General features: G+C 49.3%; 2 protein-coding genes across 3 annotated transcripts; both read left to right on the forward strand.

The window, feature by feature from the left end:
* Positions 1 to 3836: 3836 nt before the first annotated feature.
* On the forward strand, positions 3837 to 22607 carry llph (LLP homolog, long-term synaptic facilitation factor). Of its 2 annotated transcripts, none has more exons than XM_086009253.1 (3): positions 3837 to 3860; positions 17847 to 18056; positions 20638 to 22607. In XM_086009253.1, the coding sequence occupies exons 2-3, from the start codon at positions 17855 to 17857 to the stop codon at positions 20799 to 20801; spliced, it is 366 nt and encodes a 121-aa protein (XP_085865379.1). In that variant the 5' UTR covers positions 3837 to 3860; positions 17847 to 17854; the 3' UTR covers positions 20802 to 22607. The 2 variants fall into 2 exon arrangements, with proteins under 2 accessions (XP_085865379.1, XP_085865378.1); XM_086009252.1 differs by lacking the exon at positions 3837 to 3860 and adding an exon at positions 4327 to 4475.
* On the forward strand, positions 11730 to 16720 carry LOC147106277 (uncharacterized). Its single transcript, XM_086009251.1, has 2 exons — positions 11730 to 13641; positions 15979 to 16720. The coding sequence occupies exons 1-2, from the start codon at positions 12577 to 12579 to the stop codon at positions 16060 to 16062; spliced, it is 1149 nt and encodes a 382-aa protein (XP_085865377.1). The 5' UTR covers positions 11730 to 12576; the 3' UTR covers positions 16063 to 16720.
* Positions 22608 to 23400: the final 793 nt, after the last annotated feature.

A 23400-nucleotide genomic window follows, 5' to 3' on the forward strand; every position in this document is an offset into this window, starting at 1 on the left:
CTTCCCCCCAGTCGCCCGCTCTCTTCCCCCCAGTCGCCCGCTCTCTTCCCCCCAGTCGCCCGCTCCCTTCCCCCCAGTCGCTCGCTCCCTTCCCCCCAGTCGCTCGCTCCCTTCCCCCCAGTCGCTCGCTCCCTTCCCCCCAGTCGCTCGCTCCCTTCCCCCCAGTCGCTCGCTCCCTTCCCCCCAGTCGCTCGCTCCCTTCCCCCCAGTCGCTCGCTCCCTTCCCCCCCAGTCGCTCGCTCCCTTCCCCCCAGTCGCTCGCTCCCTTCCCCCCAGTCGCTCGCTCCCTTCCCCCCAGTCGCTCGCTCCCTTCCCCCCCAGTCGCTCGCTCCCTTCCCCCCAGTCGCTCGCTCCCTTCCCCCCAGTCGCTCGCTCCCTTCCCCCCAGTCGCTCGCTCCCTTCCCCCCAGTCGCTCGCTCCCTTCCCCCCAGTCGCTCGCTCCCTTCCCCCCAGTCGCTCGCTCCCTTCCCCCCAGTCGCTCGCTCCCTTCCCCCCAGTCGCTCGCTCCCTTCCCCCCAGTCGCTCGCTCCCTTCCCCCCAGTCGCTCGCTCTCTTCCCCCCAGTCGCTCGCTCTCTTCCCCCCAGTCGCTCGCTCTCTCTCTTCCAACAACAACATTCCCTCGAAAAAGCCTCGGCACCGCCGGGCACTTGAGCTAGTATCTCTATATAATATATATATATTATATATATAGATCCATCCGTCTGTGTCTGTCCGCTATACACTCAAGTTATAGAGCGTACCTACACATTTTGTATCAAAAGAAAGCTTATGATTAGGGGAGTCTCAGTCGTATTTTTTGGTCAGACAAAAATTGTTCGGACAGTATACAAAAACCGTTCAAAAATCCGCTCATTAGCGGTTGACCAATCCTACCGCTCATTAGCGTTGAGTGACGTGATGGTTGACCAATCCTACTGTTCAGTGACCTGATGGTTGACCAATCAGTGCGTCACGGGGGGCGTTTCATTCCGTGTGTGGGCGGGACCTAATCCTGCAGCCCTCCGAAACATAGCCGCCATTTTTTTCACTGCTTTTACTCAACAGCGAGCGGGGCAGCTGCGGCGGCCCGCCGGAGCGGGAGGTGAGTTGGGGTCACTTGGGCCGGGCCTGACAATGGCTCGGCCCGAGACACAGGGCAGCGGCCGGCCGTCAACCACGCGGCCCTGTAAACTGCCTGATGTGCCTTCAATAACCACAAAACTAGAAGTTATAGACTTTAACAAGTTGGCTTTTAATCACTAAGACCAGAGCTAACATCTCAACACACTGACTGGCTCACAGGAATGAGTCATACAGATCCTGGGATCTTTAAGTAAGAGAAGTCAGGGGCGGGGCGGAGCCAAGAGCCAAGACCTGGAACCTTCCAGGTTAGTCAGGGAAGAGGAAGTGAAACTATACACCGTGTGGCGGAGGGTAATATACATGAGTGCAAAACAAATACAGGCAAGACAAACAGATTTCATTACACTGCCGTTTTACAAAAAAGCCTTGGCAACGCCGGGCCCCCCCAGCTAGTACATATATATACATAAGAGTCAGCCACACTCTTGGTGTAAGCATTGCAATATTGTCATCTTGTCTCTCTTACACTTTGACAACCAGCACAAGTACCACGCTATTAAACAAGGCTGATTCATTTGCAACCATCTTCAACCAGAAGTGCGGAGTGGATGATCCATATCGGCCTAGTCCTGAGGTCCCCACCATCACAAAAGCCAGTCTGCAGCCAATTCAATTCACTCCACGTGATAGCAAGAAACGGCTGAGTGCACTGGATACAGCAAAGGCTATGGGCCCCAACAACATCCCGGCTATCATGCTTGAAAACTTGTGTTCCAGAACTAGCCGCGCCTCTAGCCAAGCTGTTCCAGTACAGCTACAACACTGGCATCTATCCGACAATGTGGAAAACTGCCCAGGTATGTCCTGTCCACAAGAAGCAGGACAAATCCAACCTGGCCAATTACCGCCCCATCAGTCTACTCAAATCATCAGCAAAGTGATGGAAGGTGTCAGCGATAGTGCTATCAAGCGGCACTTACCAATAACCTGCTCACTGATGCCCAGTTTGGGTTCCGCCAAGACCACTTGGCTCCTGGCCTCATTACAGCCTTGATCCAAACATGGACAAAGGAGCTGAATTCCAGAGGTGAGGTGAGAGTGACTGCCCTTGACATCAAGGCAGCATTTGACCGAGTGTGGCATCAAAGAGCCCTAGTAAAACTGAAGTCAATGGGAATCGAGGGGGAAAACACTCCACTGGCTGGAGTCATACCTAGCGCAAAGGTCAACCATCACAGCCCCAGGACATCGCTGCAGGAGTTCCTCAGGGCAGTGTCCTAGGCCCAACCATCTTCAGCTGCTTCATCAATGACCTTCCCTCCAACATAAGGTCAGAAATGGGGATGTTTGCTGATAGCTGCACAGTGTTCAGCCCCATTCACAACTCCACAGATAATGAAGCAGTCCATGCCCGCATGCAACACGACCAGGACGACATTCACGCTTGGGCTGATAAGTGGCAGGTAACATTCACGCCACAGAAGTGCCAGGCAATAACTATCTCCAACAAGCGAGAGTCCAACCATCTCCCTTGACATTCAATGGCATTACCATCACCGAATCTCCATCAATGCCCTGGTCAGCATTGACCAGAAACTTAACTGGACCAGCCACATAAATGTTGTGGCAACAAGAGCAGGTCAGAGGCTAGGTATTCTGCAGCGAGTGTCTCACCTCCTGACTCCCTAAAGCCTTTCCACCATCTACAAGGCACAAGTAGGGAGTGTGATGGAATACTCTCCACTTGCCTGGATGAGTGCAGCTCCAACAACACTCAAGAAGCTCGACACCATCCAGGACAAAGCAGCCCGCTTGATTGGCACCCCATCCACCACCAGCGTAGCGTGGCTGCAGTGTGTACCATCTACAAGATGCACTGCAGCAACTCGCCAAGACATCTTCGGCAACATCTCCCAAACCCGCGACCTCTTCCACCTAGAAGGACAAGGGCAGCAGGCGCATGGGAACACCACCACCTCCAAGTTCCCTTCCAAGTGACACACCATCCTGACTTGGAAATATATCGCCGTTCCTTCATCGTCGCTGGGTCAAAATCCTGGAACCCCCTACCTAACAGCACTATGGGCGTACCTTCACCATGGGGACTGCAGCGGTTCAGGAAGGCGGCTCACCACCACCTTGTCAAGGGCAATTAGTGATGGGCAATAAATGCTGGCCTTGCCAGCAACACCCACATCATATAAACGAATAATAAAAAAAATTATACTTTTTTTCTAGAGTTGTCAGGTTTCTTGAATCTACTCATTCAGCCTCTGCAAGTTCTGTAGGTGTTTGTGTAGCTCCAGTAAGAGGTTGGCAGAACCCCCAAGGAAATAGCGTAAACAGCTGAAAAGAGCCATTTCCATCATTTTCCTTTGGGATTCTTCCAGTCTCCCACTAGCGTTAAGGTGAGAATAGTTCAATCCTGTGGAATTTCATTATATTTTGTTATTTATGCCAAGGCCTCTTGTAATCCATTCTTTCTAATCCTGTCTTTCTTTCCCTCTTTTTCTGTATCTAATTAGACTTTAATTCGCCCTATTTCCTTCTCTGTTGTTTGCTCTGTTTCTTTATCCTTAAATTTAATTGGTTAAGGAGATAGACTATTGGTCCCGTCATTCACCAAGGTCTTGGATGCCCCGTTGACCCTGTTATAAATTCACACTTCCAGCAATTTGCGGCGCAACATTTTTTCGAGCTGAAGGGTGAGGGGAAAAAATCCCACTCAGAGGAATGCTGTGAGATGCCCCGCGCCAGCAAATTCTGGCTCAATATTTTGGCCATCAGGAAAGCTGCGGTATGTATGTTGTCTTGTCACATTAGAGGAAAGTTCCAATTGAGTACACATTAGAACTTTCCCTTATAACCTAACACTGACAATCATCCCTGAAGCAATCCAAACATGTAATCACGAAGTAAAAGGCAAGTTATAAATCAAAGATATTTTCTTCTGAATATTGTCAACACCAACTAGAAAGAAGTGACTATAAAACAGTGTCAAGATATTTGTAAGCATTTTAGTACATCTTCAAAAAAAAAATCACCTCTGCTTCTACTCGAGTAATTTACAACTGAATCTGCTCTGTGCTGATTTAACGTAGCCAAAACAACAGTAGGCGTGCTATATTTCCTATCAGTAAAATAAACATTGCTAAGCACGGAAATATCTAATAACCGAATAACATGCACATTGATTATTTGCTTTAATATAGTCTGTGGTACATTTTTATTGTTCCCCTGGGATGATGCAGTTCAAGCAGCGATCAATTCTTTGGCAATGAGCTGGCTGTGAGCGGGGGGCCCGAGAGACCGGAGGAGTGCTGGGAGGACTGAGGAGACCTCCAGTATCCCATCATCCTCTGGTTTGTCTCCGAGCCCTCACGTGTCGGAGCTGGTGGTCGGTGTGACGGAGGTAAGTGAGCATTTTACCGTTCATATCACGGTTCGCACGGAGACAAGCAGCCGGAAAGTTACACCGCAGGGACAAGTAAAAGCATCGAACTGCGCTTTGATTACTTCCTCCCGGCAGGGCCTGGCCGTGGTCTGCCAGCTGGGCCTCGGCCGCCAACACCTCTCCTGGGGAAATGGCCGCATCGCGCAGCACAGGATTGGCATCAGGCTCTGGCTCTGTTCAGACCCGACAAATGCCGCACATTGTGCTTTAAAACATGCTCTATAATTATTGTCCCTACTCCCAGACACTGCCCCACACAGGCCGGTCCCTACTCCCAGACACTGCCCCACACGGGCCGGTCCCTACTCCCAGACACTGCCCCACACAGGCCGGTCCCTACTCCCAGACACTGCCCCACACGGGCCGGTCCCTACTCCCAGACACTGCCCCACACGGGCCGGTCCCTCCTCCCAGACACTGCCCCACACAGGAGGCCGGTCCCTACTCCCAGACACTGCCCCACACGGGCCGGTCCCTACTCCCAGACACTGCCCCACACAGGGCCGGTCCCTACCCCCAGACCCTGCCCCACACAGGCTGGTCCCTACTCCCAGACACTGCCCCACACAGGCCGGTCCCTACTCCCAGACACTGCCCCACGCAGGGCCGGTCCCTACTCCCAGACACTGCCCCATGCAGGGCCGGTCCCTACTCCCAGACACTGCCCCATGCAGGGCCGGTCCCTACTCCAAGACACTGCCCCACACAGGCCGGTCCCTACTCCCAGACATTGCCCCACACAGGCCGGTCCTTACTCCCAGACACTGCCCCATGCAGGGCCGGTCCCTACTCCAAGACACTGCCCCACACAGGCCGGTCCCTACTCCCAGACATTGCCCCACACAGGCCGGTCCCTACTCCCAGACACTGCCCCATGCAGGGCCGGTCCCTACTCCAAGACACTGCCCCACACAGGCCGGTCCCTACTCCCAGACATTGCCCCACACAGGAGGCCGATCACTACTCCCAGACACTGCCCCACACAGGCCGGTCCCTACTCCCAGACACTGCCCCCACACAGGAGGCTGGTCCCTACTCCCAGACACTGCCCCACACAGGGCCGGTCCCTACCCCCAGACCCTGCCCCACACAGGCCGGTCCCTACTCCCAGACACTGCCCCACACGGGCCGGTCCCTACTCCCAGACACTGCCCCACACAGGGCCGGTCCCTACCCCCAGACCCTGCCCCACACAGGCTGGTCCCTACTCCCAGACACTGCCCCACACAGGCCGGTCCCTACTCCCAGACACTGCCCCACGCAGGGCCGGTCCCTACTCCCAGACACTGCCCCATGCAGGGCCGGTCCCTACTCCCAGACACTGCCCCATGCAGGGCCGGTCCCTACTCCAAGACACTGCCCCACACAGGCCGGTCCCTACTCCCAGACATTGCCCCACACAGGCCGGTCCTTACTCCCAGACACTGCCCCATGCAGGGCCGGTCCCTACTCCAAGACACTGCCCCACACAGGCCGGTCCCTACTCCCAGACATTGCCCCACACAGGCCGGTCCCTACTCCCAGACACTGCCCCATGCAGGGCCGGTCCCTACTCCAAGACACTGCCCCACACAGGCCGGTCCCTACTCCCAGACATTGCCCCACACAGGAGGCCGATCACTACTCCCAGACACTGCCCCACACAGGCCGGTCCTTACTCCCAGACACTGCCCCACACAGGAGGCTGGTCCCTACTCCCAGACACTGCCCCACACAGGCCGGTCCCTACTCCCAGACACTGCCCCACACAGGCCGGTCCCTACTCCCAGACACTGCCCCACACAGGCCGGTCCCTACTCCCAGACACTGCCCCACACAGGCCGGTCCCTACTCCCAGACACTGCCCCACACAGGCCGGTCCCTCCTCCCAGACACTGCCCCACACAGGCCGGTCCCTACTCCCAGACACTGCCCCACACAGGGCCGGTCCCTACTCCCAGACACTGCCCCACACAGGGCCGGTCCCTACTCCCGGACACTGCCCCACACAGGCCGGTCCCTACTCCCAGACACTGCCCCACACAGGGCCGGTCCCTACTCCCAGACACTGCCCCACACAGGCAGGCCGGCCCCTACTCCCAGTCACTGCCTCGCACAGGCCGATCACTACTCCCAGACACTGCCCCACACAGGCCGGTCCCTACTCCCAGACACTGCCCCACACAGGCCGGTCCCTACTCCCAGACACTGCCCCACACGGGCCGGTCCCTACTCCCAGACACTGCCCCACACAGGCTGGTCCCTACTCCCAAACACTGCCCCACACAGGAGGCCGGTCCCTACTCCCAGACACTGCCCCACACAGGCCGGTCCCTACTCCCAGACACTGCCCCACACAGGCCGGTCCCTACTCCCAGACCCTGCCCCACACAGGCTGGTCCCTACTCCCAGACACTGCCCCACACAGGGCCGGTCCCTACCCCCAGACCCTGCCCCACACAGGCCGGTCCCTACTCCCAGACACTGCCCCATGCAGGGCCGGTCCCTACTCCAAGACACTGCCCCACACAGGCCGGTCCCTACTCCCAGACATTGCCCCACACAGGCTGGTCCCTACTCCCAGACATTGCCCCACACAGGCCGGTCCTTACTCCCAGACACTGCCCCACACAGGAGGCCGGTCCCTACTCCCAGACACTGCCCCACACAGGCCAGTCCCGACTCCCAGACACTGCCCCACACAGGCCGGTCCCTACTCCCAGACACTGCCCCACACAGGAGGCTGGTCCCTACTCCCAGACACTGCCCCACACAGGCCGGTCCCTACTCCCAGACACTGCCCCACACAGGCCGGTCCCTACTCCCAGACACTGCCCCACACAGGCCGGTCCCTACTCCCAGACACTGCCCCACACAGGCCGGTCCCTCCTCCCAGACACTGCCCCACACAGGCAGGCCGGCCCCTACTCCCAGTCACTGCCTCGCACAGGCCGATCACTACTCCCAGACACTGCCCCACACAGGCAGGCCGGCCCCTACTCCCAGTCACTGCCTCGCACAGGCCGATCACTACTCCCAGACACTGCCCCACACAGGCCGGTCCCTACTCCCAGACACTGCCCCACACAGGCCGGTCCCTACTCCCAGACACTGCCCCACACAGGCTGGTCCCTACTCCCAGACACTGCCCCACACAGGCCGGTCCCTCCTCCCAGACACTGCCCCACACAGGCCGGTCCCTACTCCCAGACACTGCCCCACACAGGCCGGTCCCTACTCCCAGACACTGCCCCACACAGGCCGGTCCCTACTCCCAGACACTGCCCCACACAGGCCGGTCCCTACTCCCAAACACTGCCCCACACAGGAGGCCGGTCCCTACTCCCAGACCCTGCCCCACACAGGCAGGCCGGCCCCTACTCCCAGTCACTGCCTCGCACAGGCCGATCACTACTCCCAGACACTGCCCCACACAGGCCGGTCCCTCCTCCCAGACCCTGCCCCACACAGGCAGGCCGGCCCCTACTCCCAGACACTGCCCCACACAGGCCGGTCCCTCCTCCCAGACACTGCCCCACACAGGAGGCCGGTCCCTACTCCCAGTCACTGCCTCGCACAGGCCGATCACTACTCCCAGACACTGCCCCACACAGGCCGGTCCCTACTCCCAGACACTGCCCCACACAGGCCGGTCCCTACTCCCAGACACTGCCCCACACAGGCCGGTCCCTACTCCCAGACACTGGCCCACACAGGCCGGTCTCTACTCCCAGACACTGCCCCACACAGGAGGCTGGTCGGTTCTCCCTGGCAATGCCCCATACAGGAGGCATAGTGTCTTGGGACCTTGCGTTGCGCAAATTGACTGTTGCGTTACCTACATTACAACAGGGACTGCACTTCAAAAGCACCTATTTGGCTGTAGTAAAGCGCTTTGGGACGTCCTGAGACTATATAAACTTAAGCCTGATCCTGTTTATAAATGCACACTTCCAGCAGGAGTTGCTAGATAAGAACTTAAGAATTAGGTGTGGGATTATTTCCTAGATTAGGGACAATGAGATCAATTGAAGTGCCTTACTGGTACCTCAGCTGTGACCAGCTAACAGCCCAGGCAGGGAATCAAATCCTGGATCATCCTGGTCTGCATGGATCAGCTGGTCATTCGATCACTTTGCTAAGCCATCAAAGATGGAAATAGAAGCTTGAGTGAAGTACATAAGAAATAGGAGCAGCAGCAGGCCATTTGGCCCCTCGAGCCTGCTCTGCCATTCAATGAGATCATGGCTGATCTTCTACCTCAACTCCACTTTCCTGCACTATCCCCATATCCCTTGATTCCCTTAATATCCAAAAATCTATCGATCTCTGTCTTGAATATACTCAACGACTGAGCCTCCACAGCCCTCTGGGGTAGAGAATTCCAAAGATTCACCACCCTCTGAGTGAAGAAATTTCTCCTCATCTCAGTCCTAAATGGCCGACCCCTTATTCTGAGACTGTGACCCCTGGTTCTAGACTCCCCAGCCAGGGGAAACATCCTCCCTGCATCTACCCTGTCAAGCCCTGTAAGAATTTTGTATGTTTTAATGAGATCACCTCTCATTCTTCTAAACTTCAGAGAATATAGGCCTAGTCTACTCAATCTCTCCTCATAGGACAATCCCCCCATCTTAGGAATCAGCCTGGTGAACCTTCATTGTACTCCCTTTATGGCAAGTATATCCTTCCTTAGGTAAGGAGACCAAAATTGTACAAAATACTCCATATGTGGTCTCGCCAGTCCGTAAGCTTGACCCCGAGCTTCCGGTCACCTGTCACTTTAATTCCCCGCTCCACTCCCACTCTGATCTCTCCATCCTCGGCCTCTTACATTGTTCCAATGAAGCTCAACGTAATCTCAAGGAACAGCACCTCATCTTTCGATTAGGCACTTTACAGTCTTCTGAACTCAACATAGAGTTCAACAATTTCAGACTATAACCTCGGCCCCTATAGTTTTTTTCCCTTTTTATTCAAATGGCAGCTGTTGATGATTCTGTCATCATTTACACCTCATCTAGAGTTATCTTTTGTTTCTTAACTTGTCTCATTACCATCTCCTTTTGCCTTGCACCATCATCCCTTTTGTCTTTTAATCTCTCCTGCCTTCCAGCCTATCACAGACCTTCCCATCGTTCTTTCCTCCCCACCTCCCTGTCCTTGCCCCACACTTGCTTAAAACCTGTTACTTCTCTAACCGTTTTCAGTTCTGATGAAAGGTCATCGACCCGAAACGTTAACTCAGTTTCTCTCTCCATGATGCTGCCTGACCTGCTGAGTGTTTCCAGCATTTTCTGTTGCTATTACAGATTTCCAGCATCTGCAGTATTTTGCTATTGTAATAGTGGTCTTACCAGGGCCCTATATAATTGCAGTAAGACGTCTTTACTCTTATACTCAAATCCTCTTGTAATAAAGGCCAACATACCATTTGCTTTCCTAATTGCTTGCTGTACCTACATGTTAACTTTCAGTGGTTCGTGTACAAGGACACTCGGGTGCCTCTGAACACCAACATTTCCCAATCTCTCACCATTTAAAAAATATTCTGGTTTTCTATTTTTCCTACCAAAGTGGATAACTTCACATTTCTCCACATTATATTCCATTTGCCATGTTCTTGCCCACTCACTTAGCCTGTCTATATCCCCTTGAAGCCTCCTTGCATCCTCCTCACAATTTATATTCCCTCCCAGCTTTGTATCATCAGCAAACTTGGATATATTACATTTGGTCCCCTCATCCAAATCACTGATATAGATTGTGAATAGCTGAGGCCCAAGCACTGATCCTTCGGTACCCCAAAATGACCAGTTTATTCCTACTCTCTGTTTTCTGTCCGTTAACCAATCCTCAATCCATGCTAGTATATTACCCCCAATCCCATGAGCCCTAATTTTGTTTAATAACCTCTTGTGTGGCACCTTATCGAATGCCTTCTGAAAATCCAAATACACCACACCCACTGGTTCCCCCTTATCTATTATTATGCTAGTTGCAACCTCAAAAAACTCTCAGATTTGTCAAATATGATTTCCCTTTCATAAATTCGTGTTGACTCTTTTCAATCCTGTTATTTTCTAAGTGCCCTGTTACCACGTCCTTAATAATAGATTCTAGCATTTTCCCTACTACGGATGTCAGGCTAACTGGTCTGTTGTTTCCCGTTTTCTCTCTCCCTCCTTTCTTAAATAGTGCGGTTACATTTGCTACCTTCCAATCCGCGGGAACCGTTCTAGAATCTGTGGAATTTTGGAAAATGACAACCAATGCATCCACTATATACCTCTTTCAAAACCCTAGCATGTAGGCCATCAGGTCATGGAGATTTATTGGCTTTCATTCCCATTAATTTCTGCAGTACTAATTTTTACTAATACTAATTTCTTTCAGTTCCTCATTCTCGCTAGCGCCTTGGTTCTCCACTATTTCCAGGAAGTTTTTTGCGTCTTCTTTTGTGAATTTGTTTAAATTCTCTGCCATTTCCTTATTCCCCATTATAATTTCTCCTGTCTCAGCCTGTAAGGGACCCACATTTACCTTTGCTAATCTTTTCCTTTTTACATACCTATAGAAACTTTTGCAGCCTGTTTTTTATGTCTCTCACTAGTTTACTCTCAATACTCTATTTTCCCTTTATCAATTTCTTGGTCCTCCTTTGCTAAATTCTAAAATCCTCCCAATCCTCAGGCTTACTACTCTTTTTGGCAACATTATAAGCCTCTTCCTTTGATCTAATACTATCTTTAACTTTTCTTAGCCACAGTTGGACCACTTTTCCAGTGGGGTTTTTGTGCCTTAAAGGAATGTATATTTGTTGTAAATTATGTATTAATTCTTTAAATGCTAGCCATTGTTTTTCTACCATCACACCTTTTAACGTAGTTTCCAAATCTACCTTTGCCATCTCGCCCCTCATACCTACGTAGTTTTCTAAGACCCTAGTTTCGGATTTAACTAAATCACTTTCGGACTTAATATTAAATTCTATCATATTATGGTCACTCTTCCCTAAAGGCCCTTTTACTGCAAGGTTATTAATTAACCCTTTCTCATTGCACAATACTAGATCTAAAATAGCCTGTTCCTGAGTTGGTTCCTCAACATACTGATCTGGAAAACTATCTTGCATTCATTGCATGAATTTGTCCTCCACACTATTACTGTAAATTTGGTTTGCCCAGTCTCTATGTAGGTTAAAGTCCCCCATGATTACTGTATTACCCTTGTAACATGCGCCTCTAATTTCCTGATTTATACTCTGCCCTACTGTTTGGGGTAAAACAATTGAAAAATTCAAGAAATAAATTGAATAGAGAAACACAACTGAGACAAGCAAAAGGTCAAGAAAGGAGCAACAGAAAAGGCAATGTGAACTGAACAGTAAATGAAAAAAAGACAATGTGAGGGATAGAAGATAGCGTGTGGTTGGAAATGGTTTGGCACTTGTGACTAGGACCTGCTTTTTTCATTGTGCTTACACAAAATGTTAAGTGTAAACATTGCTTGACTGTGAGATAAATTAATCGGCAGCATTGCATTTTTTTCCCACCAGAGAAAGCTCTAATGAGATAGTTCCCCAAGGGCATCTGGTACAGAAACACTACAGTGTTAGATAGACCCTTGTATGGTGTCCAAGGAACTCGGTGGCTTGATGAGCTTAGCTCGTGAACTAATATACTCGTTATAGACCTATCCAAAATAACATTTAAGTGAAAGGAATAATAAAAATAAAGGAAGAAGTGCAAGTCTAAGGAAACTTAATCGAGTGATGGAGCATCACAGTTACTTTTTGTTTGGGATGTCTCAATTTTTTATAAAGGTTGCTGTGGTAAACCACTGTTGTTATTGTTGTTGTTGTAGTTGTTCTTGTTGCACACTGTTGTGTCTTTGCATGCCTCAGCTGACTCCGCCCACATGCCCGGGTATAAAGGTGACTGCTCTGCAGTCCCCTGCCCTTTTGGATACCAGGCTACCACGAGAGGCATGCTCTGTTCTTTGCTAATAAAAGCCTATTAATTAACTCTCTGTCTTTTATGAGGAATTGATAGTGTATCAATTTTATTAGCAAAACAAAATGTCGAATCCCGGTCCAAATACTGAACAGCAGGAGCTGCATCACACGGCGCCAAACGCTGAGCAGCAGGAGCTGCTGCGAGCCCTCAGACCAACATGCCTGGACCTAGACCCCCAAGAAGCGGGTTCGGCTACCAAATTCGCACATTGGCTGCGTTGCTTCGAGGCTTACCTGCAAGCCTCAACTGTGACCCTGGACGAAAAGAAGCTGGAAATCCTGGCCTCAAAGGTGAGCCACCAAGTTTATACAATAATCCAGGACGCGACGATCTACGCGGCGGCTATCGATCTGCTTAAAGGGCAATACGCACGCCCGGTAAATACGGTCTATGCCAGGCACCTCTTAAGATCCCGCAGACAGCAGCCCGGGGAATCGGTGGAGGCCTTCCTACGGGCACTACGGATACTCGGCCGAGGCTGCGATTGCAAAGAAGTATCAGCCGCAGCACACACGGAGGGACTGATCCGAGATGCTTTCGTTGCGGGTCTAAGGTCCGACTACTCCCGGCAGAGACTGTTGGAAAAGGGAGAAATGGACCTGAGAAAGGCAGTGTCCCTCTCGCTCGACGCGGCCCACAGGAATATGGACGCTTTCTCCCCTAACCGCTCCGCACCGTGGACGCCGCAACCTTGGGTCATGGGACCGCCACCTCCAACTGCTGCCGCGATGTCCAAGGCACAGAAATGTTATTTTTGTGGCCAGGCAAAACACCCCAGAGCACGCTGCCCGGCGAGAAACGCTACCTGCTCCGGCTGCGGGAAGAAAGGACACTATGTCAGCGCCTGCAAAGGTAAAACCGCTAACGCCAGCAGCGCCGCGTGCGAACCGTGGGGGCAGCCATCTTATCCGCCATCTTGGGCTCCCCCAGCCGCGTGGGGATCGGGATCATGGGCGCCACCATTTTGTCCGCCATCTTGGACGTCTCCAACCTCAATCACGGGGGACCCGGACTCAACCACCGCCTCATCTGACGATCACGTCGACTCGCTTGACCATACGCTGGCCTCCGTGACGCTGGACCAATCTCTCCCTCATCAACTGTCCAGGTCCATGATGGACATTACGGTAAATGGCCGCGCCACTACCTGCCTTTTTGACAGCGGGAGCACGGAGAGCTTTATCCACCCCGACACGGTGCGCAGTTACTCTCTTCCGGTCCTGCCGACGCGCCATCGGATCTCTGTGGCTTCCAAAGCCCAGTCAGCGGACGTCGGTGGCTACTGTGTAGTGACCCTTTCAGTACGGGGCACAGAATACAAAAATTTTAAACTTCTGGTCCTGCCCCATCTCTGCGCTGCCGTTCTACTAGGGTTGGATTTCCAGTGCCACCTTAAGAGTGTCACATTAGCGTACGACGGACCCCTCCCCCCACTCACAGTCTGCAGCCAGCAGTTTTTAAATCGCCCGCCGCGCACCATTTGCAGCCTCTCCACCCTTAAAGTCCCCCCCCCCCCTCCTTGTTCGCTAACCTCACCCGTGACTGTAAGCCCATCGCTACCAAAAGCAGGTGTTACAGTGCCGGGGATAGGAGCTTCATTAAATCCGAGGTAGCGAGACTCCTGAAGGAAGGGATTATTGAGAGTAGCACCAGCCCATGGCGAGCACAAGTGGTGGTAGTGAAGACTGGCGGAAAACAGCGCCTAGTTATTGACTACAGCCAGACGATCAATCGCTACACCCAGTTGGATGCATACCCACTCCCCCGCATATCTGACATGGTCAATCAGATAGCACAATATCGGGTGTTCTCGACGATTGATCTGAAGTCGGCATACCACCAGCTCCCCATCAGGGCTGAGGACCGCCAGTACACAGCTTTCGAAGCTGACGGTCGTCTCTACCACTTCCTCAGAGCCCCCTTCGGCGTCACCAACGGGGTTTCAGTCTTCCAACGGGAGATGGACCGGATGGTTGACCAGAAGTGCTCCAAGCCACTTTCCCCTATCTAGACAACGTCACCATCTGCGGCCACGACCAGCAGGACCATGATGTTAATCTAGAGAAATTCCTCCGTACGGCCCAGCGGCTGAATCTAACATACAACAAGGACAAATGTATGTTTCGTACCACGCGCCTTGCCATTCTTGGCTGTGTAGTGGAGAACGGAGTCATCGGCCCCGACCCCGACAGGATGCGCCCCCTTATAGAGCTCCCCCTCCCCCACTGCCAAAAAGCACTGAAGAGATGCCTAGGGTTTTTCTCGTACTATGCTCAGTGGGTGCCCAACTATGCGGACAAAGCCAGACCCCTCATCAAGTCCGCCTCCTTCCCTCTGACAGAGGCATGTGCAGCCTTCACTCTCATAAAAAGAGATATTGCGAAGGCCACAATGCACGCAGTGGATGAGTCCATCCCTTTTCAAGTGGAGAGCGACGCATCCGACTTTGCCCTAGCTGCAACCCTTAACCAGGCGGGGAGACCCGTGGCCTTTTTCTCAAGGACCCTCCAGGGCCCCGAGATTCGACACTCCTCTGTCGAAAAGGAGGCCCAGGCCATTGTGGAAGTGGTGCGACATTGGAGGCATTACCTGGCTGGAAAACGATTTACCCTGCTCACTGACCAGCGTTCAGTAGCTTTTATGTTTAATAATAAGCAGAGGGGCAAAATCAAGAATGACAAGATATTAAGGTGGAGAATCGAACTCTCCACCTACAATTACGATATCTTGTACCGGCCCGGGAAACTCAATGAGCCCCCAGATGCCCTATCACGTGGTACATGCGCCAACGCGCAGGTTGATAGACTAAAGACCCTCCACAATGACCTCTGCCACCCGGGGGTCACCAGGTTTTTTCACTTCATCAAATCCCGTAACCTGCCCTACTCCATCGAGGAGGTCAGGACCTTGACCAGGAACTGCCAAATCTGTGCCGAGTGCAAACCGCATTTCTATAGGCCAGACAGGGCAAGCCTGATCAAAGCCACGCGCCCCTTTGAGCGGTTGAGCGGCGATTTTAAAGGGCCCCTCCCCTCCTCCGACCGCAATGTGTACTTCCTCAACATAATTGATGAGTACTCCCGTTTCCCGTTTGCCATCCCTTGCTCAGACATGACCAGTACCACGGTCATTAAATGTCTGAATGACCTCTTCGCCTTGTTCGGTTTCCCTAGCTATATTCATAGCGACAGGGGCTCATCCTTTATGAGCGACGAACTTCGTCAGTACCTGCTCGCGAGAGGTATTGCTACAAGCAGGACCACCAGCTACAACCCCCGGGGGAATGGCCAGGTGGAGCGAGAGAATGCTACGGTCTGGAAGGCAGTCCTTTTAAACTTGAAATCTAAGGGCCTTCCGACCTCTCGCTGGCAGCAGGTCCTCCCTGCGGCGCTCCATTCCATTCGGTTACTGCTTTGTACAGCCACCAATGCCACCCCTCACGAGAGAATGTTTTCCTTCCCCAGGAAGTCCACATCGGGGATCTCGTTACCGACATGGCTGACTTCTCCAGGACCCGTCCTACTGCGGAAGCACGTGAGGTCCCATAAGACGGACCCCCTGGTCGAGAGGGTGAGCCTCCTCCACGCCAACCCTCAGTACGCTTACGTGGTGTACCCGGACGGGCGGGAGGACACAGTCTCCATACGAGACCTCGCACCTTCGGGTGCTCCCGAAACACTTCCTTCGCCACCCACCACTACCCACGCCTACCCCCAGGTTGCTTACGTAGCGTACCCGGATGGGCGGGAGGACACAGTCTCCACACGAGACCTCGCACCTTCGGGTGCCCCTGAGACTCCACCATCGCTACCCACACCCCGACCCCTGTAGACGGCATGCCGCAGCCCCAGGACCCGCCATTGACTACACAACCTCTCGACGAGACGCCGTTGGATGCTGCACCACTACCGCCGCTGCTACGACGATCAGGACGGCATACAAGGCCACCTGATAGACTTAATTACTCGAACTTTTAGTACACTTCACCCCGCCGGACTCAATTTTAAACAAGGGGTGAATGTGGTAAACCACTGTTGTTGTTGTTGTAGTTCTTGTTGCACACTGTTGTGTCTTTGCATGCCTCAGCTGACTCCGCCCACATGCCCGGGTATAAAGGTGACTGCTCTGCAGTCCCCTGCCCTTTTGGATACCAGGCTACCACGAGAGGCATGCTCTGTTCTTTGCTAATAAAAGCCTATTAATTAACTCTCTGTCTTTTATGAGGAATTGATAGTGTATCAGTTGCTTTCTGCTGTCTTCCATGTAGTTGCTACCTATCCAGTAGTAGAAATTAAAATTAATAGCCAAGAATATAGATGTTGCATTTTGAAGTGTAGATATTAGATTTTTTTTAAACTTGCACAGATTGTACTGTATACAGTAGTTTTGTTATATCTTGGAATTGTTGGTCAGGCAGCACTCTCAATGAGTTTATCCAATGAGCTACAGACGAGGGTAAGTCCTGATCTGTGTTGAGTTCAAATGGGATGGCCATAGCACCATTACAATTGGTCTCAGTGTGCATTGGTTAGAGGGAGGGAAATTGGTCAAGGCTTCAGATGTCTCTGCTGGAGGTACCCCTGTATGAACACTGAGTGAACTAGGATTGGGCTTGACTGTGGTGTCCTCCCTAGTCAGAGAGCCTGCTGACGCTCGCTGTCAAAGCTCACACATTAATGATTGCAACTTGGGCAAGGTACTGGAGGGCACCCAAAGCCCATGTAGCTATGTTCCAAGTCAACCACTTTAGGACAGGATTGGAAGAGAGAACATTGAAAAATAAAAATAAATTGTTAATCAAAGTTATGTTTTATTAAACTACTGGTATGATGCCATTAATCAAAATGAATAACATCAACAAGAACTTGCTTTAATGTAGAAGGAAGTTCCAAAACACTTCACATCAGAGAAAAATTGTAAAGGCTTTCAATAATCATTTTTTTCCTAATTTTCTCCCCATCTCACTTGAAGAAACTAACTTGTGCTGAGGTAGAGCATGATTCCACACCACCTCTCGAGAGACTCATTCAAATGGCCATTCTTAACCAAAAGAGTGCAGTGAACTTGGAGACAGTGAATGCAAACTTGTCCATGCAAGTAAAATAGGGGTCACTGAATAACAATCAGGAGCAGGGACCCTAGTTGATTTTTCTTTTCTCCTTCTTTGCCCAAGGATCAAATCTGGGGCTTGGTATAGCTCAGTACTACATGATGCAGTACATCTTCCCAGTATGTCAAATGGGGGAACAAAATATTTATCTTTCAATCGACATTCATACTTTATATTTAAATCAGGGGTAATGCAATTTTATTTTTATTTTCTGAAATGCAGAACTAAGCATGGCAAAAAGTACAAGAAGTAAATGGAAGCGGAAGATGCGAGCAGAAAAGAGGAAAAAAAATGCACCAAAGGAGCTTGCGCGGCTGAAAAGTATACTGGGAGCGGATCGCAGTGGTGACATTAGTATGGAGGATGTTAAAGAAGTTGCAACTGTGGTCCCGCCTGAAAAACTCAAACAGAAGCCAGCCGCAGGAGATGATGGTAATTTTTGTTTTTTATTGAGGAACTATTGGGCAATGCCCATAGTACAAGATGCACCCAAGTTCAAAGACAAGGTACATCAAGAAAGTTTGATTATGCAGTGCCAATACTGGGTTTTAAAGGCCTGAAAATTCTAGGAGGAAGGAACAACTGAGGTAAGAGTTTGAGATTATAGGAATTAATGAGTTAGAATAGGAGACTCTAATGACTCGACCTCAACAAGGGGATATAAGGAGGAGGAAGAGCATATAGACAAATTTGGAGTTTGGAGGGAACAAGGCATTAGATTTTCATTATTTCATTGAAGAAATCAAGATCTTTAGTCAGCGTCAAAGCTTTTTGCACTAATATTTCAAATTATCCGATAATATGAATTAAGCAATGTAAATAACACAGCAATGTGGGAATTTAGTGCTTTAAAAACTTTTGAATTGTCAAATAATTTGAATTAAGCAACTTCAAATTCTGACGAGCAGACGGTAATGATTCAGCCATTGCACTGTAAGATGATGAGAAGCTGTGGTCACTGATGACATCCGATCTGAAGGGGCAGCACGGTGGCATAGTGGTTAACACTGTTGCCTCAGCGCCAGGGACCCGGGTTCGAATCCGGCCTCGGGCGACTGTCTGTGTGGAGTTTGCACATTCTCCCCGTGTTTGCGTGGGTTTACTCCGGGTGCTCCAGTTTCCTCCCACAGTCCAAAGATGTGCAGGTTAGGTTGATTGGCTATGAGTTGATGGGGAAAGGTCATAAGATGAACTATCAACTACAACACAGAAGAAGCTAGATAGCCATAAATATATCATAGTGGGAGACAAAATGATATGTTTAAAAATGCTCAGCGCCAAACTCCATCAGGCTCTGAAAATGTCTATGGTTATGGCAGGTCATTCGTTAAAGTGTTCAAGAGCAGAATTCTAGTGGTGTGTAACATTAAAAAAGCTTCTGCCTGTACTACAGGCCAGGTTTGATTTAATTTAGTTTAAGATTCCACATAAGGGGCACACCCTACTTGTACTAGTACTGATTGTGTCACCCAAGCTGTTTACTTTTCTCCAGTCTTTCATGTTATACCATTACCTAGTCGAGTCATTATAGTCTCCTATTCTAACTCATTAATTCCTATAATCTGCAGGCAAGATGCTCCCATTCTTTTCTGTTCCTGATCATGACTATTGGAAGGTTTGTAAGAATGCCCTGGAGTAACACACTTCAATATTCTCTATTGCAAAGTACTTTGACTATTCTTTCCCTCAAAGGCATGGAAACTGGGAAATAGTGTTTATTTTGTTCCTGTAAACCACAATTTAATCTACAGTGATGCGCCATACTATCTTGCAGATCATTTCATCCTTATACAGACCCTTCAACAAAGTGGAAATCCACTTGCATAGCTTTCATCAATTTTAGGATAAGCCGTCACCTAGTACCTCCTTTAGCCCCCATGAAGAAGCTGGAAGCACATGCCAGATCTTGGATTTTTAGCTGTTACTGAAGCTTTGCATCACCATTCATTGGAGTATGGTGTCTGCCCATGTTGTGGTCAGAAGGATGGTGGAAATATACTCACATTTTATGGTGAGTTGTACTGTTTACCATCCTGCTCATGAGCTCCTAATACCTACTGTCCACATAGTAAGGATGCCAATCTGCGATTTTCAATTATATAGTGACCTACTAGCAGTGGTTAAGGAGGTCTCTGGGGCAAAAACAGCTGCCAAATAACATGCCTGGTGATGGAAGTTCAGAAGCAAATAAACTCTTGACAGATTTGGTAATCCGACATGTGAATCAGGCAGGTCTGCAGTGCTCCAGAGCATTGTCGATTAATTGACAAGCCTGCTTGGCTCCACATATGTCTGCAAGCCAGTAGGTTAGTCCTAACTGGACAAGATTTAGGAAGCTTGTCAAGATTATGGATTATACTATAACAGTATTTAACCTGTGCCTAAGCTTTCTAAACTTGGGTAAGTAGGGTGTGTTTCTATAGGGAGAAATTCTGCACTTAGTAGGAAAACAGAAATTTTACAAATGTGATTGCTCAGTAACTTATTTTGGAGACTCAAAATTGGCAATAATAAAATATATAATTTATAAATTGAAGGTTTTGAACCTGTGAATTAAGTTTGTTTCCTTTTTCTGCAAATTTGTCACTGGCACTGTTTGATCCCCTGTGCCTCACCCAAATAGCCGTTGTCTGTTATACCATGATGGCATCACAACCAAGCCCAGTCCTGTCCTCTGCTGATGCCCATACCCGCACACATCCTGCAGGGGTCAATGGGTTACTGTGGAAACCTTTCACCTCCCTAACCCAAGGGTGCTGAGTCCAATTGTAAAGCCTCTACCATCATCCTGGCTGAGATCAGCTAACTCAGCACAGACTGTGGATTAAATCTAGGTCCTACCTAGTTTGCATAGCGCAGCTACTCGCTACCTTAAGCGGTTGAGCCATTGGCAGGGTGAATATTATAGTTTTAATGAGGAATTACTTGTCGGAACCTGAATGTTGGTAGTTTGAGAATTAATTTTAATGTGTGACTGTTTTGTAACTATGGAAACAAAACTTATCTTTCACAGATGCTGCATCTACTATGGACATGGATAAGAAAAGGAACAAAAAGACTCTTTTGGATGAACATGGACAGTATCCAATATGGATGCATCCTAGACAAAGAAAGAAGATCAAGCGACAACTGAATAAGAAAGGGAAATCAAAACCTCCAAAGGGGCTAGCTTGGTAGACATGTGAGAAAAGGAAGTATGCAAGGACTTAATCATAGTTATGTTTATTAAAAGACTGGAAAAAATAAATTTATTGATATTGGTAAAATAGTGGATAATAATCTAAATGTTTTAAGCGTGCTGACTGAAGAAATATTACAGTACAGGAAACTCTCGATTTACCGGCACCTAAATAACCGGAAACCTCTGTTAACCGGCAAAATTCAGGAGTAGGTTCAGGTAAGTTTTAATTCATATTAGTGGCCATTCCTGGATCTTGTGGCCAGGTTCCTGCACCTGTTGCTAAGCAACAGGGACGCTTGGATCTTGTGCCGGTTCCTGCACCTGTTGCTAAGCAACAGGGACGCTTGGATCTTGTGGCCGGAGTTCCTGTACCTGTTGCTAAGCAACAGGGAAGCCTGGATTTGTTGCTGTGTACGGAGCTCTCATACCTTTTACTATACCTCTCTGTAATCCGGACTTTTTGACAAACCGGCACCACGCCAGTCCCGTTGGTGCCGGATAAAAAAGAGTTTCCTGTACATGCTTTTAGAAATGTATACTACAACATTTCGAGTATGGGGTGCTGTACCTGTATCTAAGACTCTTGAGCTTAGATTTTCTGATTGGTGGTAACCCATTTAGAATAAAAGGATTACTGTCAGCATTAAAATATCTCCAATGGGTGAATCTGGCGTTTAGTGTTTAAGATTCACTTACACAGCAAGTTTAGTACAGGAAACTTTGAGTTATCCGGAGGCGAACCGTCCGGCAAGCTCGAGCCACCGGCAAAAATCAGGAGCCGTTTTTTATTCTTTTCGCTTCTTTTCCTTGCTTTTTTTGAACAGTCAAGCTCTGCAAGGTCTGTAGCTAAGCAACAGCTTCAGCTAGAGACGCTAGCCGACTGTTTAGAGGCTGTTGCTAAGCAACAGGGTTTGTTGATTCATACAGAGATGAAAATCTCCATATGTTTCAACATTAGCTCTGGAGTGTCCGGCAGTTTTGAGTGAACGGCAGCAGCTCGGTCCCCTCGGTGCCGGATAGCACAAAGTTTCCTGTATTAGCATATGCTTCAGTTGTAGTGTAAATGCACCATAAAATGTTACACCAGACATAAGTGGGAATCTGGCAAGTAATTTATTTAATTAGTTAATTAAAGTTTGTTATTGCCAGATAATCGAAAGGTGCGTTGTTAACAATTCAGCCAATATGAACATAGAAAGTTGATTGCCTTACATTTGATCTGATGTTTCAGATCTTGCTCTGCTGAAGGCCACTACTATGATTTCAGTAACAGGTCAAATCCTGGAATGCATGCATGAAGCCTACATTTATTTTCTGAGCAATTAAAAAACATTGTTCAAGAAATAGGGTGAACTCTGAGTCATTTGCATCTTACTGCGAAGGATGCAGAATAGAGATGTACATAGCTAAAAACACTTTCATGAGTGTTTTTAATACACCCATTCGTCAATCTCTCTTTTATATTCGACTTAATAGAACACAAAAGGGATTGATAGGTCTGATTATGTAGGTGGGGGAAATATCCTGCAGAAGATCAAACAATGAAATATATATAAACTTCATCTACAGAAATATACGTAGTTAATTTTGACAAAGCTGTTTATATTTCTATTTGCAATTTGTTGGTATTATAATGTTGAACCTAATGTACAATTTGGGTGCGAGAAAGCTGTGACTTTTAATACTATGACTCATGGCGAGATTCTCTCAGTTATTTGTATGTTTCCTCAGCACAGCATTTTTTGTGAATAACAAATACATGGTATTTAGCAATGTGCCTAAAAATAAAAACTTGCCAGGAACTTTTGTGGATCTAAATTCCATTGTGAACTTCGTTCCCAAGATACTGTTTGCGTAAATATAAATATTGCGTAACAAACTCATTCCAAAGTTATAGAACATAGTCATGCAATTTGTGCCTTATAACGCATTTAACAATGAGAGGAATTGCCAAGAGGATTAGATGCTCAGACTGAAAATGATTTGAAATGGTGCTCACCAGTTTTGTTAATGAATTCTAAGGTGTGCGAGTGGTAGCTGAATACTACAGTTTTCCCAGGATACAATACTCCAGGATAACCTTGTCCTGGCTTCCCCGGAAGGAGCTATATATTTCAGACATGTGTTGGTTTTCTTTATTTATAAAATTGAACTGTGTCTCGATACTGATTCAGTCTTCCTAGCTGAGTTTCCAAGCTGAACTTGTACTAACTCAGATTGGCTGATTCCTGGCATTTGACACGCCAGTCTTGGTCCTCCCAGCTGCAATGTCCAGGTCCGTAGTGGCCATTCCCAATGTTGCCAGTGCTTGTTGAATTCCCCCATCTCCTTCCTACCCATTGCCACTTGTGGTGTTACCCTATCTGGTCCATCACTGTCAACTTCCCCCATGATTGTTCTGAATGAAGGAGTGATGGGGATTGGGTAGGGTAGATTGTGGGGACAGGGTTGAAGGGAGTTTGGAGGCGGGGATGAGGCAAAGACTTTTTGGATTGTTAGGCAGTGGATTGCAGGTTCTGGCCAAAACTGCTTGCTTGTGAGAGTTTTTCAAAATCTGTTCCAGCTGTTTGTTTTCTTTCGTCCTGCTACAGTTCT

The sequence above is a fragment of the Somniosus microcephalus genome, chromosome 16, assembly GCF_052327205.1.
Source record: "Somniosus microcephalus isolate GS21.2 chromosome 16, FLI_Smic_1.0, whole genome shotgun sequence".
Classification (NCBI taxonomy): domain Eukaryota; kingdom Metazoa; phylum Chordata; class Chondrichthyes; order Squaliformes; family Somniosidae; genus Somniosus; species Somniosus microcephalus.

Excerpts from the sequence above, each read along its gene's own strand:
- LOC147106277 (XM_086009251.1), top strand. The coding sequence starts at position 12,577 with ATGTCGAATCCCGGTCCAAATACTGAACAGCAGGAGCTGCATCACACG. Across the intron at positions 13,642-15,978 it reads GGTCCATGATGGACATTACG|GAAGTCCACATCGGGGATCT; the intron begins GTAAATGGCCGC and ends TTCCTTCCCCAG.
- llph (XM_086009253.1), top strand. The coding sequence starts at position 17,855 with ATGGCAAAAAGTACAAGAAGTAAATGGAAGCGGAAGATGCGAGCAGAA. Across the intron at positions 18,057-20,637 it reads GCCAGCCGCAGGAGATGATG|ATGCTGCATCTACTATGGAC; the intron begins GTAATTTTTGTT and ends TATCTTTCACAG.